Source organism: Cryptomeria japonica, chromosome 2 (genome assembly GCF_030272615.1).
Source record: "Cryptomeria japonica chromosome 2, Sugi_1.0, whole genome shotgun sequence".
Taxonomy (NCBI): domain Eukaryota; kingdom Viridiplantae; phylum Streptophyta; class Pinopsida; order Cupressales; family Cupressaceae; genus Cryptomeria; species Cryptomeria japonica.
Window position 1 is genome coordinate 186794777 of NC_081406.1, and position 15359 is coordinate 186810135.

The window sequence follows — 15359 nt, forward strand, 5'->3', positions numbered from 1 at the left end:
ATTTAAGTGCTTTAAAAGGTAATATTCAATAGAATTTTGATACTAGCGTTGTAAGTAAGAAAGACATGCAGAAACAAATTATTACACTAGGGAAGGGTGTATAAAAAATAAAGAAACACATTTATAAATTTAGCCAAACAATATACTATAACATAATGATTTGTGTGGGGAAAGCCATTGCAAGAAAAAAACCCCATAATAAAAAATAAACATAATTTACTATCAAATTTGAAAGAATATTGCAAAACACACGTTCTTCAAGTCTTTACAAGAGTATTTCATTAGCAATTAAACGTGGAAGAATTTTTGAAAGGTAAAAGAAAAAGACCACCTAAGACCACTATATGCAACTTTTGACAGTATTCCACATTTCTTTGTAATAAAATATACAACAACTTGATACAAGCACATACTATTATGCCTTTAAAGAAAAAAATGACAAAGTTGACTTTTCATCACATTAACCCTTAGATGAACGATAATGTAGCTTACAAATAAAAGTAAGTTTTAGTAAATATACATGGGAAAAACCCTTTCAAGAAAAAAATCTAACATATAACTCCTCATTTATTGAGCGCCAAGTGAATGCTTATGTAAAATATAACTCTTAACATGCATTTTACCACCACCCATGCAAAGGTCCCACTTGACATTCAACATATTTACTTCCATGCAAATAGTCCCACTTGACATGCAACACACCTCCTTCATGCAAAGTGTTCCACCTATCATAGTAACTTCAATTTTTAACTCTTACATTATCATAATTTTTCATGTGACATGATCTATCATAATCAGTCATAAACTCCTACGCCGTGAAAGATGCCATATAATTAGCTTCATAGTGGGGTTCACAAAGTGGGATGTCTATTTCCTCCAATTTAGGATGCATGTCATCCTAGTCACTTGCCATGTAAAATAACACATAATCATGTTGGGTCCCACAAAGTGGCATCATAAGTTAAACATAAAATAATTACACATGCATACAATAATTAAATAATCAAGTAATTTAATGCTAGGACTTGCAAAGGTCAAGATACTCTAATCCCATCAACTTTCGTAGTATTCCAACATCACCTTCATACTTAAAATCCTCATACTAAAACTAATTCTTCAAGTACCAATTTATAGATAAATCAACAAGCTAGAAGCCATAAAGAAATTTACAAACCATGAGCTAAAACTCCCAAAAGGACGGTTCCCAACTTGGACACAATTCCAATGCCATACTTGAAAATTTCTTACATCTTGTTAAAAATAGTAAATCATAATATAATAATCTCCACTTTGACCTACTCAACAAGGGTGCCCAACTTACCATTATTTCTTATTCAAAATAGGAACTCTATGCAAAATAATATAATCTATCATAAGCTAGTTAAAAATAATTCTTATTTCTAGCTCTGAGTCAGCATTAACTAGGGTGTTGACTCGTAACATAGTAAAAAACTATCAACTAAAAACAACAACACCAAGAAATGATGTTCGCAACAAAACAACAACCTAGAGGCAACAAGAACCAAACCTAGTTAGATAGGCAAAGGAAAAGCTATCCAATCGGAAAATAACTAAGACCCCCAATCAAGTGGGGGAGGGGGGGGGGTTGGGGTAGGGGAGAAGACTTCCCCTTCCGCCTGTGAGAAACCACAATCTAGACGATGTTTCCATTGTGACCATTAAAGAAGAGATCAATCAGAAGGGACCCCGCAGGGTTACAATCAGAAGAGTCAACAAGGTGTTGCAATAGGCCAACAAGAGGCTGCTGAAGAGCAACAATAGGTTGTGATGAAACAGCACCATAAGAAGGTTCAACAATAAAATATGGCTACAAAACAAGAGAAGCTGTAGTGGGGACCTTAGGAAATGAGGCCACAGAAGGAGCCACAGGGGCAACAGTAGCCATAAGGGGCCCGACCTCATCCTTAGAGGGGATATCATCCTCATGGGAGGAGTTAGTAGGAGTAGAGTTCGGAGCATTGACTGTTAAGTGATCAACAGTAGTATTCTTACACCAAGTAGAAACACGTTTGCGGTGCGAAATGGAGTAGTCCGAAGCAAGATCACACGTAGAGAAGCATCTCCTGCAACGAAAGGGGAGGCTTTCAAAATTCGGCAGTTGTGTCCAAGGTCTATCTCCCACCATAAGAACTACATTTCTAGGGAGAGGCGACGAGATGTTAATTGTTGTAATTATCATTCTATTTACTTTTCAATTAAAATTTATTTTTAAATTTAATGAGAATTATATGCTATTATTATTTATTATTTATTTATGTTTGTGGTGGGATCATATATATTGTAGTTTTTAACTCAATGATATTTTACTAGTGTAATTGTTAATTTTTAGTAGATATAATTAGATAGATATATGACATCTCTATTTTCAAATAGATTATAAAAATTATTAAATTTTGAAGTTGTAACTTAAAATATATGTTTACAATAGACTGTTTTGATTTTTCTCCAATTAAATTCATTATATTAGATGGTCCTAAATAAATAATATTGTTAAGGACTAGGAAATAGTTGTATAAAATTGAAAAATATAATTACAAAATAAAAACGAAAATTTCATTCTTATTTCTAAAAGAAAAACAAAAAGATAGGACTGTTGTTTTCTTATCCAATTAAAAATGACAACTTTCCTTTATTATTTATGGGATTTCATCTCGATTTTGATTTTTTAAAGAAAAAAGAAATGTCTGTCGTGAATAAAAATTAATTTCTCGACTTTAATTTTATTTTTCAACTTTGATATGTATCTTCCATTATTTTACATAGATTTTTAAAAATAACCAATAGAATTAAAATTGTAGCAAAAAATAATATGCAAAAATAAATTATTTAAACGTTAATAAATTTCACAAATCTTATCATATCTATAAATTTACCATCAAATATTTTCTTATCAACTTATAAACCAAAACTATATCAATTTAATAATCAATACTAAGTCTCACATTATGGCATATAAATGAAAACAAAAGACTTGTAGTAGATACTGAAGCATCATGACTGTCATGTTTCAGTCAGTTTGTCATATTAGCAAGGTTGTCTCCTACCTATAACCAATTTAAAAAAAATAAAAAATTAATTATAGTTAAGTCATTAGACCAATACAATATCTAAAGATCCGATCTAAATAATGCCAAAACATACTGTGATTCAATTAATGTTAACGATGTTTGTAATCTATTAATTGTATTTTTAAGTACGTGTTTTATTAAAATTTTAGATCTAATGAATTTTAAAAAAAAAAATTGTATTTTTATTTAGTTATTTTTCAATTTAAAATATTTATTATTTATTATAAAAAATATTAAATTATTATTTTATTAATATTTTAATTTTTTATATTTTGACTTTTTATTTAGTTTATTCTATTTTTTTTTTATTTGTTTAAAATTTATTTTAAATTATTTATGTCTTTTTACAAAATTACAAATAAAAATTAAAAGATATTAAAGTTAATTTAATTTATAATTATTTATCTTATTAAAATTCTAATTTATTTTAGAACAATTATATTTGAATTTTTCTTTTAATTTATATAATACATTTAATTTATCTCTCCATCTTCACATCTCTCTGTCTCTGTCTGTCTCTCTGTCTGTCTGTCTCTCTGTCTCTGTCTCTCTCTCTCTCTCTCCCCATATCTATACCTCTCCCTCTCTCTCCTCTCTATGTTACTCCCTCTTTCTATATCTCTTTATTACTCTATCCTCTATCTATATATCTCTCTAAAGATTGGTCACACACTCCTTGTTACTTCTCCCCATGTATATCTCAATTTATCTCTCACACTTTCACACACACTCCTTGTTTCTCCCTCTCCCTCTCTATCTCTACATCTCCTCCCTATGTCTTCTCTCTATTGCCTCCTTTATCTCCCTCTTGATCCCTTTTTCTCTATCTTCCCATCTCTTCCTCTCCCACTCTATCTATATCTTTCTTTTTTAACTCATGTTTGGATCCCTATAACTAGATGCGTTAGGTTTATTTTTTAAAGAATACATATAATAATTAGGTTTAATTTTTAGTATAATTTCATTTAAACTAAATGAAATCCTTATAATTGGTTTTATCATGTATATTTTGAAATAAAAAATAATTATTAAAATTTATATGTTTATTTAAAAAATATTTTATTTACAATATTATAAATGATAGAAAATGAATAAACTATTTTAAATAGACATTTTAGTTTTTAAAATATAAAGAAATCCAAAAAAAACCAAAAAAATCTATCATCCCTAAAAATTTGCTCCTATAACACAATTTTTAAAAAATAAATCATAATGTATATAAATAGTTTTTATAATATCTTAAATTTAAAAATATAAATCTTAACTTTACAAAAAGCAAGTTTTTTTGTTAAGAAAAAATAATAATCACTTTTGACTGGTGCAAACTAATTGAATAAAGCATCACTGAATGCAATAGTATTTCCTACAACAAGTACTAATAATATATAATCTAAAATTAATAATTAATAATTAGGTTTAAGATTAATTTTATTATTATAATTATAATTATATATATTTTCTAATTAAATTATGAATATATTCTTAAGAAAAATGTATGTTTTCACTATAGTTTTTATAGTATATTATTATTGTTAATGTTATTTTATTGAAGTGAGAGTTATACTTAATATTATAGAAATATAACTAAAAAATATAATTTTGAAATAACAATAATTTAAAATTATATTAATTAAGAATTGCAACAAATCTTTTTATTACAATACTATAAAGGCAAGTACTCGCCACTAGGAGGCAATTGCTATAATTATAATTCTATCATTTTTTAATTAAATTAGCGTTATATTTTTTAGAAAAATATATCATCCCTAAAATATTAATATTTTTTTATAATATAATTGTTTATATTATTTTGTTGAAGTAAAAGTTATAGCTATTCTATTAGGGTTTTATGTTTTTTCCTTTGTATTCTAATTTTTGGCATTTGCGTTGTGTCATACAACAAACAGTGCATAACTTTTTAGGTTTAAAAATGGCCTCGAGTAGCTCCAAGATAGCAGTTGTTGCTTTGGAATTTGGCATAAATGGTTCCACCAATCAAGTAAGCACAAAGATTTGTTTCCTGAAAGTTTTTTAATGAGGTATGCCTTTTGATAATTCCTTTGATGTGGTTTTACCTACTCTAGAATTTGATTATGCATGTCAATAGTAAGATCAATTTATGCTTATTGTTTATTTTATTTGGAGAGACCCCCTGAAAACATGCTTTAGGATTAGGCTTCCAAGGCACTGACCCCTTCTAGGATCCACCTTGTTGGTGTTGAAAACCTTAACAAAGGCTTTTTTTGTTTTGTTTTGTTTTGTGGAGGTTAATCATGTCCAACTCATTTTTAAGAATGGTCCATGGTATGCTAGGTCATGCTTACTTGTTTTTGAACCTTGGTCTTGAGACTTCTTTGTTTGTGAGGATAAGAAACTCTAGGCCATAGTTTAGGTTGAGTTCACAGGTTTTTCTTCAGCTTGTTGAAACTTTCTTTCTTCCATTGTGGCATCTCTTGGGAGGATGGTTTGTGTCAAACCAGATTAGTTCTATCACGCTCATCCCCAACAAAATGGCGTGTATTGAAATAGATTTGGCTCATGATATAAAGGACATAATTGGTATTTAGATAGGAAGCCTTCATCACACTCATGTGTTCTTTATTGAATTTACCTAATGCATACTTTCAAATTGTCAATCTATGGAGGACAAGGTTTAGGACTACCTCTTGATTGCTTTGAGAGCTAAAACCCATCACGAGGTTGTAGATCCTTCGAGTTCTTCTTTAAAGGTGACTAAGCCAAAATAAAAAAGGATGATGATGATTCTTGAAGGAAAGGCCACCTCAAAATTATCTACGAGGGATACTTTGAAAAATTATCTTGGTATTGATGTGATATCTTTAGGAAATCAAAATTTCTTCTTTCATACTTTCAGCTACATGTCAGGTTATTTGGCTAGCTAGTTTGGCTTTCGCTTCCAATCATGAGACTACTCATGGAAGTGTTGTTACTCTTCTTGCTCCATGGTGGTATTAGTATATTAATGACCATGTATATAATCCTATCCATCAGCTGATTGGGATCCTCATGTCAATCAAAAATCATTATTTTGGGATAATGAATGTTTATGCTCTCAATGATGTTGTTGAAAGATGTACCCTTTGCAATTGATCATGGATTCAATGGCCCCCAATACTTGGTTTAGGTGTAGGGATTTGAATATGTTGAGGTGGCATCTGACAAGGATGGGTTAGTGCATTTTTGTTGGATAGCTGATGAATCAGAGGTGTGGCTATACATGCATAATAAATTGGGGCTTTAAGATTAGTGGATTGGACATGGGAATCTTTTATATTTTTTGTGCATTTCCTTTTCTTTCCAAGAATCTATGGTTGATCTTTGAAATGTTGATCTTGTCAAAATTGAGAAGATTCTCTCTTGTTGGATTAATAAGCCTCTATCCCTTGCTGGTAAATTCTACGCTTGTTCCAAAACATTGGTGGCAACCCATGTGTATCATTCTTCCTATTGTGGTCATTCCAATGGCTCATATATGAAACTTAAAAAGATTCTTCATGATTGTTTTAGGCTTCTTACAAGGACTACATGTGGTTTCACCATTTGGTTGGGGTTTTCTGTTTGCTCCCACATGATTCTAGTGGGCTTCGTCTCCTCTCTACGTGAAGACAAGGTGTAGTCCTTTGTGCTAAATAGATTGTTTGAGCCATTTCTAGGAATGAGGCCTTGAAGATTCTTCTGAGACATTTCATTGTTCTAGCTTCCTAGCTCATAGGTTATCTTAGAAGGGATTGGCTTTTAGACCCTTCTTGTTATGCCAAAACCTACTTAAATAGAAGGCACTTTTGTTGCCAAAAGTATATGTTCTGCCTAGTAAGTCATCAAGCCTTGGCTTTGGTGGTTGGCTCTGGATTTCAAAATGGATCATCTTTTAATCATCATAACCTTTGGTGGTCTCCTCTCATTCATGTACACTGGGGCCTCCCCCTAGCTTGCTTTGCCTAGGTCAATTTATTGTGTTCGGGCTTCACTCTTCTGCTTGTTATTTTGTTTAGTTGTTTCTTTGCTTTTAAGGCTTTGCCCATGTGACTCTATAACTACTTTTGGGGTCTACTCATATGCCATGTCCCTCTATATTTTTTAGATATGAATATTAGAATTTTAATCTAATATAGATACTCACATATTATTCATAAAAGTAAAAATTATAATTAATATTACATAAATATAATTAAAATAATATAATTTTAAAATAACATTGATTTAAAATTATAATAATTAAAAATCACCACAAATATTTTTATTACAATATTACTCACTGCTATATGACACTTGTTTCAATATTCTTTTATGTTTGAATATCTGTTTTAAGTAAAAGAACGTTGAACGGAGAAATAGGAAAAATCAAATGATCTGCTATTGTTCGATTGCGTTTGCATTTCGATTTCTGTGGTAGTCCGCCATTTGATAGGGAAGCTAAAATAGGAAAAATCAAATGATCTGGTATTGTTCGATTGGGCTTGCATTTCGATTTCTGTGGGAGTCCGTTATTTGACAGGTAAGCTGTTATACTGAAGGTGACAAACAGTCCTCAATTTCATGTCACATTGACAAATTGTGACAGTGTCCAGATCGTGGGTATTACCATTCAGGCACCAGAAAGCAGCCCAAACACTGATGGAATTGATACGTTCCAATCCACAAACATAGTCATAAAAGATTCCACTATTGGAACAGGTAAAGGAATGAGGAATGTGGCAAATATTTTCATTTTCAGATTTTGTTTTAAATAAAACAGTTTGAATTTCCAAGGGTGAATTGTCTTACTGATAAATATTTTGGATCATAAATAGTTTGGATTATATTTCATGATTCATCAGTAACATTCTTTGGTTATTAGAGTCCACTCTATGATACATCAATGATGTTATTTGATTACAAGTTAAAAAACTGATAAAAGAAAAATGGATGTGACTATTATAATTAAAAAAATTATATCATAGATTAATTATGAACTGAGATTTTTTCTTTTATTCTTAAATATAATATTAAATAGCAGAGATTTTATGTGAATAGAGACATATGAGTACATGGAAGTTTGATGACTGCAGGAGATGACTGTGTGGGGATAGGTGATGGGTCTTCAAATATTAACATCAATGATATCACATGCGGTCCAGGCCATGGAATAAGGTGATTAACGCTCTAAATAAACACAAATCCCTTAACAGCTAATAATAATTTATGTCTGTCTAAATATGTTAGGCATGAGAAATTCTTTATATTATTTGTATAATTTTGCAGCATTGGAAGTCTTGGAAGAGGAAACACGAAAGCAGATGTCCATTCGGTTCACGTGAACGGCGCCAAGTTGACATCAACAACGAATGGATTAAGAATCAAGACATGGCCGGTATAATAATTATTTCAATAATCTCAAATTGAATCATTGCTATTTTAAAAATAACAAAAAAAAAAACGCTTCTGTATTTATTTTTATTTTCATGGGATTTTCAACAGATTACACTATTTGAAATGTTCATTGACAAACTGTCTATGATATAACAGGGGGGTTCTGGCTTGGCAAGTGATATAACATATGAAAATGTCCAGATGGAAGACGTAAGCAACCCAATAATAATTAACCAATTCTACTGTGACACAGGTGACACTGGGTCTGGTTGCAAGTCTCAGGTAGACATCTGATCTAAATCCTTAATTAAACTCAGTTTTTGCTTTCAATACAACTGAGATCTGATTCGGAGTTCACCTTTTCATTTGATGTAGGGTTCTGCTGTGAAAATCAGTAATGTAGAATACAGTAATATCAGGGGTACATCAGCAACAGAAGACGGAATCACATTGTCGTGCAGCCAAAACGGATCTTGCACGGGCATAACAATGCAGAATATAGATTTGATAACTGGCTCAGGGGCGCAAGCCGCTTGTAATGCCCAAAACGTAGAGGGTGAAAATTCGATTCCTCCACATTGTCTGGGCAACAATGGCCAATGATATAACAGAGCTATGAAGCTGTGTCTAATGTAGTAACCTCTTTCTTAAATCCCTGAAAAATAATGTAGTCTTCAGAACAGTTAGCAATTAACAAGTTGGATCTCCGCTGATGGAAAATGCCATTGGTTTTAATATTTTTCTTGTCATTTCTTTTCCAAAGATAATGGAAATGGGAATGTACCTAAATATTTTTTAGTTAAACTTAAATGTTCGAGTACACTCATTTCCATGACAAATCTTAATTTAAAAATAATTAAATTTATTTCGCAAATTTTTTCACATTATTAAAAAGTTCTCCACAGAATTATTGATTGATATATAAAAACAAGACAACCTTTTTGGGAAGCATCGATTTGTTCTAAAAATTAAAAGAATGGAATTAACAAATTCTTCGTATGGGAAAGAAACTGTTTACTTGGGAAAATTTGTCATGATTTGACTCATCAATCGAACTATATGGATTAGAAACATTCTTTGAAGGGGAGAAAGAAAGCTAAATTGCTGCAAACAGTAAGAAATAACAGAACATAAAAACAAGTGACGGTTTATATTAATGCTTTTTGCCAAAGCAAAGCTGTCAGTGATATCTTTTTCATTATACATTCATAAGAACAGAGTATTCATGTCTTGTTAAAAAAAGAGAGTATTTTCATTACATTCCCTTTCAAAACAAATTTTTATCCAAGGCTATAGAAGAAGCTTCCAGAAAATGTGCCAAAAAGTGGACAATTCTAGGTTCATGGAAGAGTGTAAAAGAAGAAATAAATGTGGTGTTTGGAGTAGATGAACGAAATGTAGTAAGGGAAATAAAAAGTGCATAGCTGGAAGTCCACATATGCCAACAGTACCCCTTAATCTTCGCTATCGTGTATATCTGCAATACCAATTTCTTCCCAATGATGATCAGAAACATTACCAATTTCTTCCCAATGATGCTCAGAAACATTCTTTGCAAGCGGTTTTGTGAAAATATCTGCTAGTTGTTCTTTTGACCCGCAAAATCAAATATATATTTCAACATTATTCATCAATTTCAGAATATAATGATATCTTGTATCAATATGCTTTCTTCATTTATGATAGACATGATGTTTAGATAAAGAAATTGCTTAATTATTATGACAATAGTTTTTTGTAGGTTCTTCTTGTGGATGCCTCAAATCTGAAAGTACTCTTCTCATCCATAGTGCTTGACAAGCTTCTGATGTGGCTGCAACATATTCCGCTTCGGTTGATGAGAGTGTCACAATTGGTTGTTTCTTTGATGCCCAAGAGATAGCACCCGATCCTAGATGAAAGATATATCTTGAATTGCTTTCTCTATCATCCATGCTACCTCCCCAGTCGCTCTCCATATATCCAATCAATTTGTAATCATCTGATGATGTATACAAAATTCCAAAGCTCTTTATTCCAACAATATACCTTAAAACTCTTTTTTCCAACTTTCCAACATGATTCTATTGGTTTGTCCATAAGAATCTAGAAATGAGACTAACCCCATACATGATATCTGGTCTGATGACAGTTAAATACATGAGGCTTCCAACTATTCTTTTGAATAAGGTTGAATCAATACTCAGACTTTTGTCATCCTTGCTAAGTTTTAAACCCAATGCAACTGGTTTAGGGGTTGGTTTCACATTTGTCATCTTAAATCTCTTCAATAAATCATTAGTATATCTCTATTTACATTGACATATAAAAATACCTTGATCATTTTGACTTACCTCTATCCCAAGAAAATATCTCATGAGCCCCATCAAATTCTCTTTCCATGGCTGCCTTGAATGAGTTAATTGACATGTTACTTGTGAGAATCAAATCATCTACATGCAAACAACTATCAATATTTCCCTTTCATCATTCACTTTGACATACAGGAAACACGAAAGCAGATGTACAGAGGCTTTTTAGTTTACACATTGCCTATGCATAATCATTTATTGAATGCATTGGAATGTTTAGCACCTTCTTATTATTATAATGGTGTTTCCTTCAACTTTATTATTTTGTATACAATACAATTACTAGATATATAAATATTGACCAAGACATTCAAATAACTAAGAAACCATGCATTATAACTATTTAGAAATACATGGAAGTCTTTAAAGGTGTGTGTGCGTGCATGCATGCGTGTGTGTGCTCTTGCATGCTTGTGTGATCTTGGGAATTAAAAACACCACTTATTCATTTATAGGGAGATTTTCTATGGATTTGATCACTCTAGAAGATGACATCAATTTTAGTGTTGCAATGGAGTATAGATAGTGAGAGGTGAATCAAAAGGCACATCTCTTGGAAGCTATAGCTTTGTCATTCAAGTTAAGCCCCCAAGAACTTTACACCTTGGGGAACTAATATTGTTTCACTTTAAAATCATAGATTAGGCCCGACATGTCCTTTTGGCATATAGATGATTCTCCTAGAAGCTTGTATAACCTAGCTCAAGTCCTTCAACTAAGTTTTAATGTAGTTCAAGGGATGCATATCATACCTCGAAGTTACTCACAATGTACATCCACGTGGTGAGATAAAAATAATTAAGATAAATCCTAAATGGCCACCATTGGTAAGGGCTACGATATGTACACAACTACCCCTATTGTCCATTCATAGGTAAATATATTAATATTTGGGTTGTGGGTCCACACTAAGAGTTACTCCCACCCGATTAATTTTAGGATGGTTGGTGTTTCCATTTATTTATTTATTGTTAGATTAGAACCTCCCCACTTGAAAATAGTGAGACCTCATCTTGTAAGCCTTAGAATTTTTTATTTTCCACCTCTTTCTTAGTGTAGTTTGCAAAAATTTAAAAATCTAAAAAAACTAAAAAACACAAAACCAAAAAAGAGTTTGATTTCTTATCTTTACCTCTTGCTAGGGTTTAGAATTCAACCATCATCCAAAAGTTCACAAATATATGGAGCTAACAAAAATAATTGACTCATAACTCATACAAGCCAAGCCAAAACTCATCATCAAAATAAGGCCAAAGATTATGATCAAGGTTGGTATTGAAACAAGTCTCATATCATCCAATGAGGAAAATGTAGATTCAAGAAATCATATTTTCTAGGAAGGCGTAGCTATATAACAATGAGCACTAAAAACACATTCTTAACCATCAAGTAGTGTCCCTCCATTGTAGAAAACCTTTTAGAGGAAGTAGTCATAAAATCAAGGCCTTGCCAAGGAGGCAACTACAGAATAGTTCTTAAAAAGGAAAATGAGAGTGTCAATGAATAAATAGGTTACCATGTGGTAGGATCTATCTAACGAAATAACAAGGTCATCCAAAACCACTATGGGATAGGTTATCATGTTGCCTCATCGTCATAGATGCCACCCACCATTAGGTGGAGTTTTTTTCGATCATAAATTAGTGGTGGTGATGATCTAGAGGAGGAAAATTGGAAAAATACAAAGGGGCAATAGTGAGCCTAAGAGGAAGTCCAAGAAGGAAAAGGAGTAGTAATAAGAATAGTGAAAGGTTAACACATAACACACACAAATAGTTACCACTTTAGTTGTACTATTCCTTCCCCCTCTCCTTCTCATTTTGTAGTACAACCCCATCCTTCTCCATAAATTCACATTTACTCCTCTTCCCTATTCAATTCTATCCTTATGTCTTAATTTTATTATATGCATTTCCCCCTTCTCCAATCCCTCTCTTCAAACCATAGGTTCCCATCTAAAAAATATCTCAAGTTCCCTCGTGGTAACCCTTTATACAACCAACTCAAACTCTAATTCCCTTAGTGTTTTCATCCATAACATCCCCTCCAAATAGGAAATAATTTTGTTCCCTAACTCCCTCTGGTTGGTGTGATGCTAAAAATGTGTGTCAAATAGGAATAAGCATGCACATAAATGAGACAATAAAACATAAATGGAAAGAAAATTTAAAAATACAAAATGAAACCAAACCATAAGCCTTCCTTGAGATGTTCCATTTTCCTCTATTCTTGAGGACCTTGAAGGTGTTGTATTTTTTTGGCTCTCAGCGGAGCAATGACCTCCAAAGTGGCAACTCAAGAGTTGAGTAGCTATTTCATGATTGATTGTGTAAATGGTATGAAATGCATGATCTAAGAAACTAGATTAATATGCTATGATTAATCCCAAATGCTAATTACTAGATGATTGAAATGCAAATTTCCTATAGTAATGATGCTAAAACTATGAATGAAAGGGATCCTTATTTCAATCCAAAATGAGGAGTATTTATAGGAATTCCAAGGCCAAAGCTGAGGTGGCAGGAATCGACGACCCATATTTGTTCTGAAGATATCAAGGTCCAAGATTGAGGATGTTGGAGAAGAGGTTGATGGAAGGGACACTTGTCATCTCTGTGGTGACAAGTGTCAAGGAGCCTTGCTCATGAGAGGGAAAGTGTCCAAGGGAGGAGACATGTGGTGAAAGTGCCATGTGTCTCAAGGGGAGAATATCCAACCCATAAGAGGTTAGGATAAAAGAGGTTATGATGTGCAAGAGGATAGGGTTAGTTAGACCCTGGGATTAGATAGAATGGGTTAGGTTAGGGGATGGTTAGGTCAGGTGGTTAAAATTTAGGAGCCATGTGCTCATTTGAATTTATAAATTTAAATAATTAGAAAATGGTAATTAATCTCAACAAACTTGAGTTTGTTAATTTTAATTAGGGATTAGAAGAATTGATTTTAAATGGGGGAGGATTAATTAATTTGGATTAATTAATCAAAAAGGGATATGAAATGAACTATATAAATAAATCATGTAGATTTATTTACTAGTAGATGAATAAGGGAATTAATCAAATTTTCTTGTGAATTCAATTAATTGGGAAGGGGGATTAATTAAATAACTGTGTATTTAATTAATTATCTTCAGACCATTTTTAGGTGTATACATTTTGCTCCTCTTTGAAGCAATGTGTGATGATGCGTTGGTTCAAAGAAAACTTGATTGATGATGTTGCTGATATTTTTTTTGATAAGACACATTGTTGATTTTGATTTTGATGCGGATTTAGTTTCGATATGATACTAATTCGATTTGAGATGATAAATCTCGATATGATGCAGATTTGATGCGGTTTTTATTTTGAGACGACAGATCATGATATGGTGCCCCAAGCGCTGACTGATAGATTTCAATATGAGGATGCCCGCTCAGGAGATGAATCAGACAAATTTTCAACATTTTTGAATTTTTTGCGATTTTTTAATTTTTTGAGAGTTTTGAAATTTTTACGATTTTTCGATTTTTAATGATTTTTTGATTTTTAGATATTTTCAAAGTTGATCCGATTCATTTCCTGATAAGAAATTTGAAAACGCTGCCCTGCTAGGTTGATTAGTTGATTAGATGATTGAAAATAATGAATAAAAATACCACCAAAATGCCCCACTTTGAGTTTAAAAAGGTGAATTCCTACTTGAGTTGGTTGAAAAACTTGCTCTGGAGGAAGGAATGGTGATCCCCGTCCTATGTTGATAGCTAATATGCTCTTGACCCAAATACTATTGTGAGCACAAACGGACCTAACCGATTTTGTTCAAACTTTCCTTTCTTTTCTCGAACTGATTGGTTTTGTGGATTTTCCTTTAGTACTAGTTCTCCAACTTGAAACGCTCGTGGTTTGACCTTGTGATTATAAATTCAACACATTCTTTTTTGATATACCTTCAAATGATCAAAGGCATTTTTTCTTTGTTCATGGATCAATTCTAACTAGTGCAATCTAGATACTCATTGTTCTTCATCTGGGATAAGGCCTTTTAATGATACTCGTAGAGAAGGTATCTCTACTTCTATTGGCAGTATTGTTTTTGATCCATAGACAAGAGAGAAAGGTGTGGCGTCTGTTGGTGTACGAATATTGGTATGGTAGGCCCATAGAGTAGGGTTCAATTGAATATGCCAATCTCTGCCAGCATCATTCGCTGTCTTTTTGAGAATTTTAAAAATAGTTTTATTTGATGCTTCTGCTTGCCCATTCCCTTGTGGATAGTAGGGTGTGGAAAATATGTGTTGGATCTTGAATTTATCACATAGCTCTTGTACATCCTGGTTCTTGAACGGTCGCCCATTATCAGTGATAATGGTCATGGGTATTCCATAGCGACATATGATGTAGTTCAAGATAAATGTAACAATTTATTTTCCAGTGATATTTGTGAGAGGTACTGCCTCAATCCATTTTGTAAAATATTCTGTAGCTACAAGGATGAATTTGTGACCATTGGATGAAGGAGGATTTATCTTTCCTAATAGATCAAGACCCCATTGGCAGAACGACCAAGA

At 32.3% G+C, this 15359-nt stretch overlaps 1 protein-coding gene across 1 annotated transcript; it reads left to right on the plus strand.

Annotated features, from left to right (window-relative positions):
* Window positions 1–5019: 5019 nt before the first annotated feature.
* On the plus strand, window positions 5020–9062 carry LOC131859681 (polygalacturonase-like). Its single transcript, XM_059213724.1, has 6 exons — window positions 5020–5088; window positions 7625–7784; window positions 8159–8240; window positions 8352–8460; window positions 8616–8741; window positions 8835–9062. Exons 1-6 carry the CDS (start codon window positions 5020–5022, stop codon window positions 9060–9062), a joined length of 774 nt encoding a protein of 257 aa, XP_059069707.1.
* Window positions 9063–15359: the final 6297 nt, after the last annotated feature.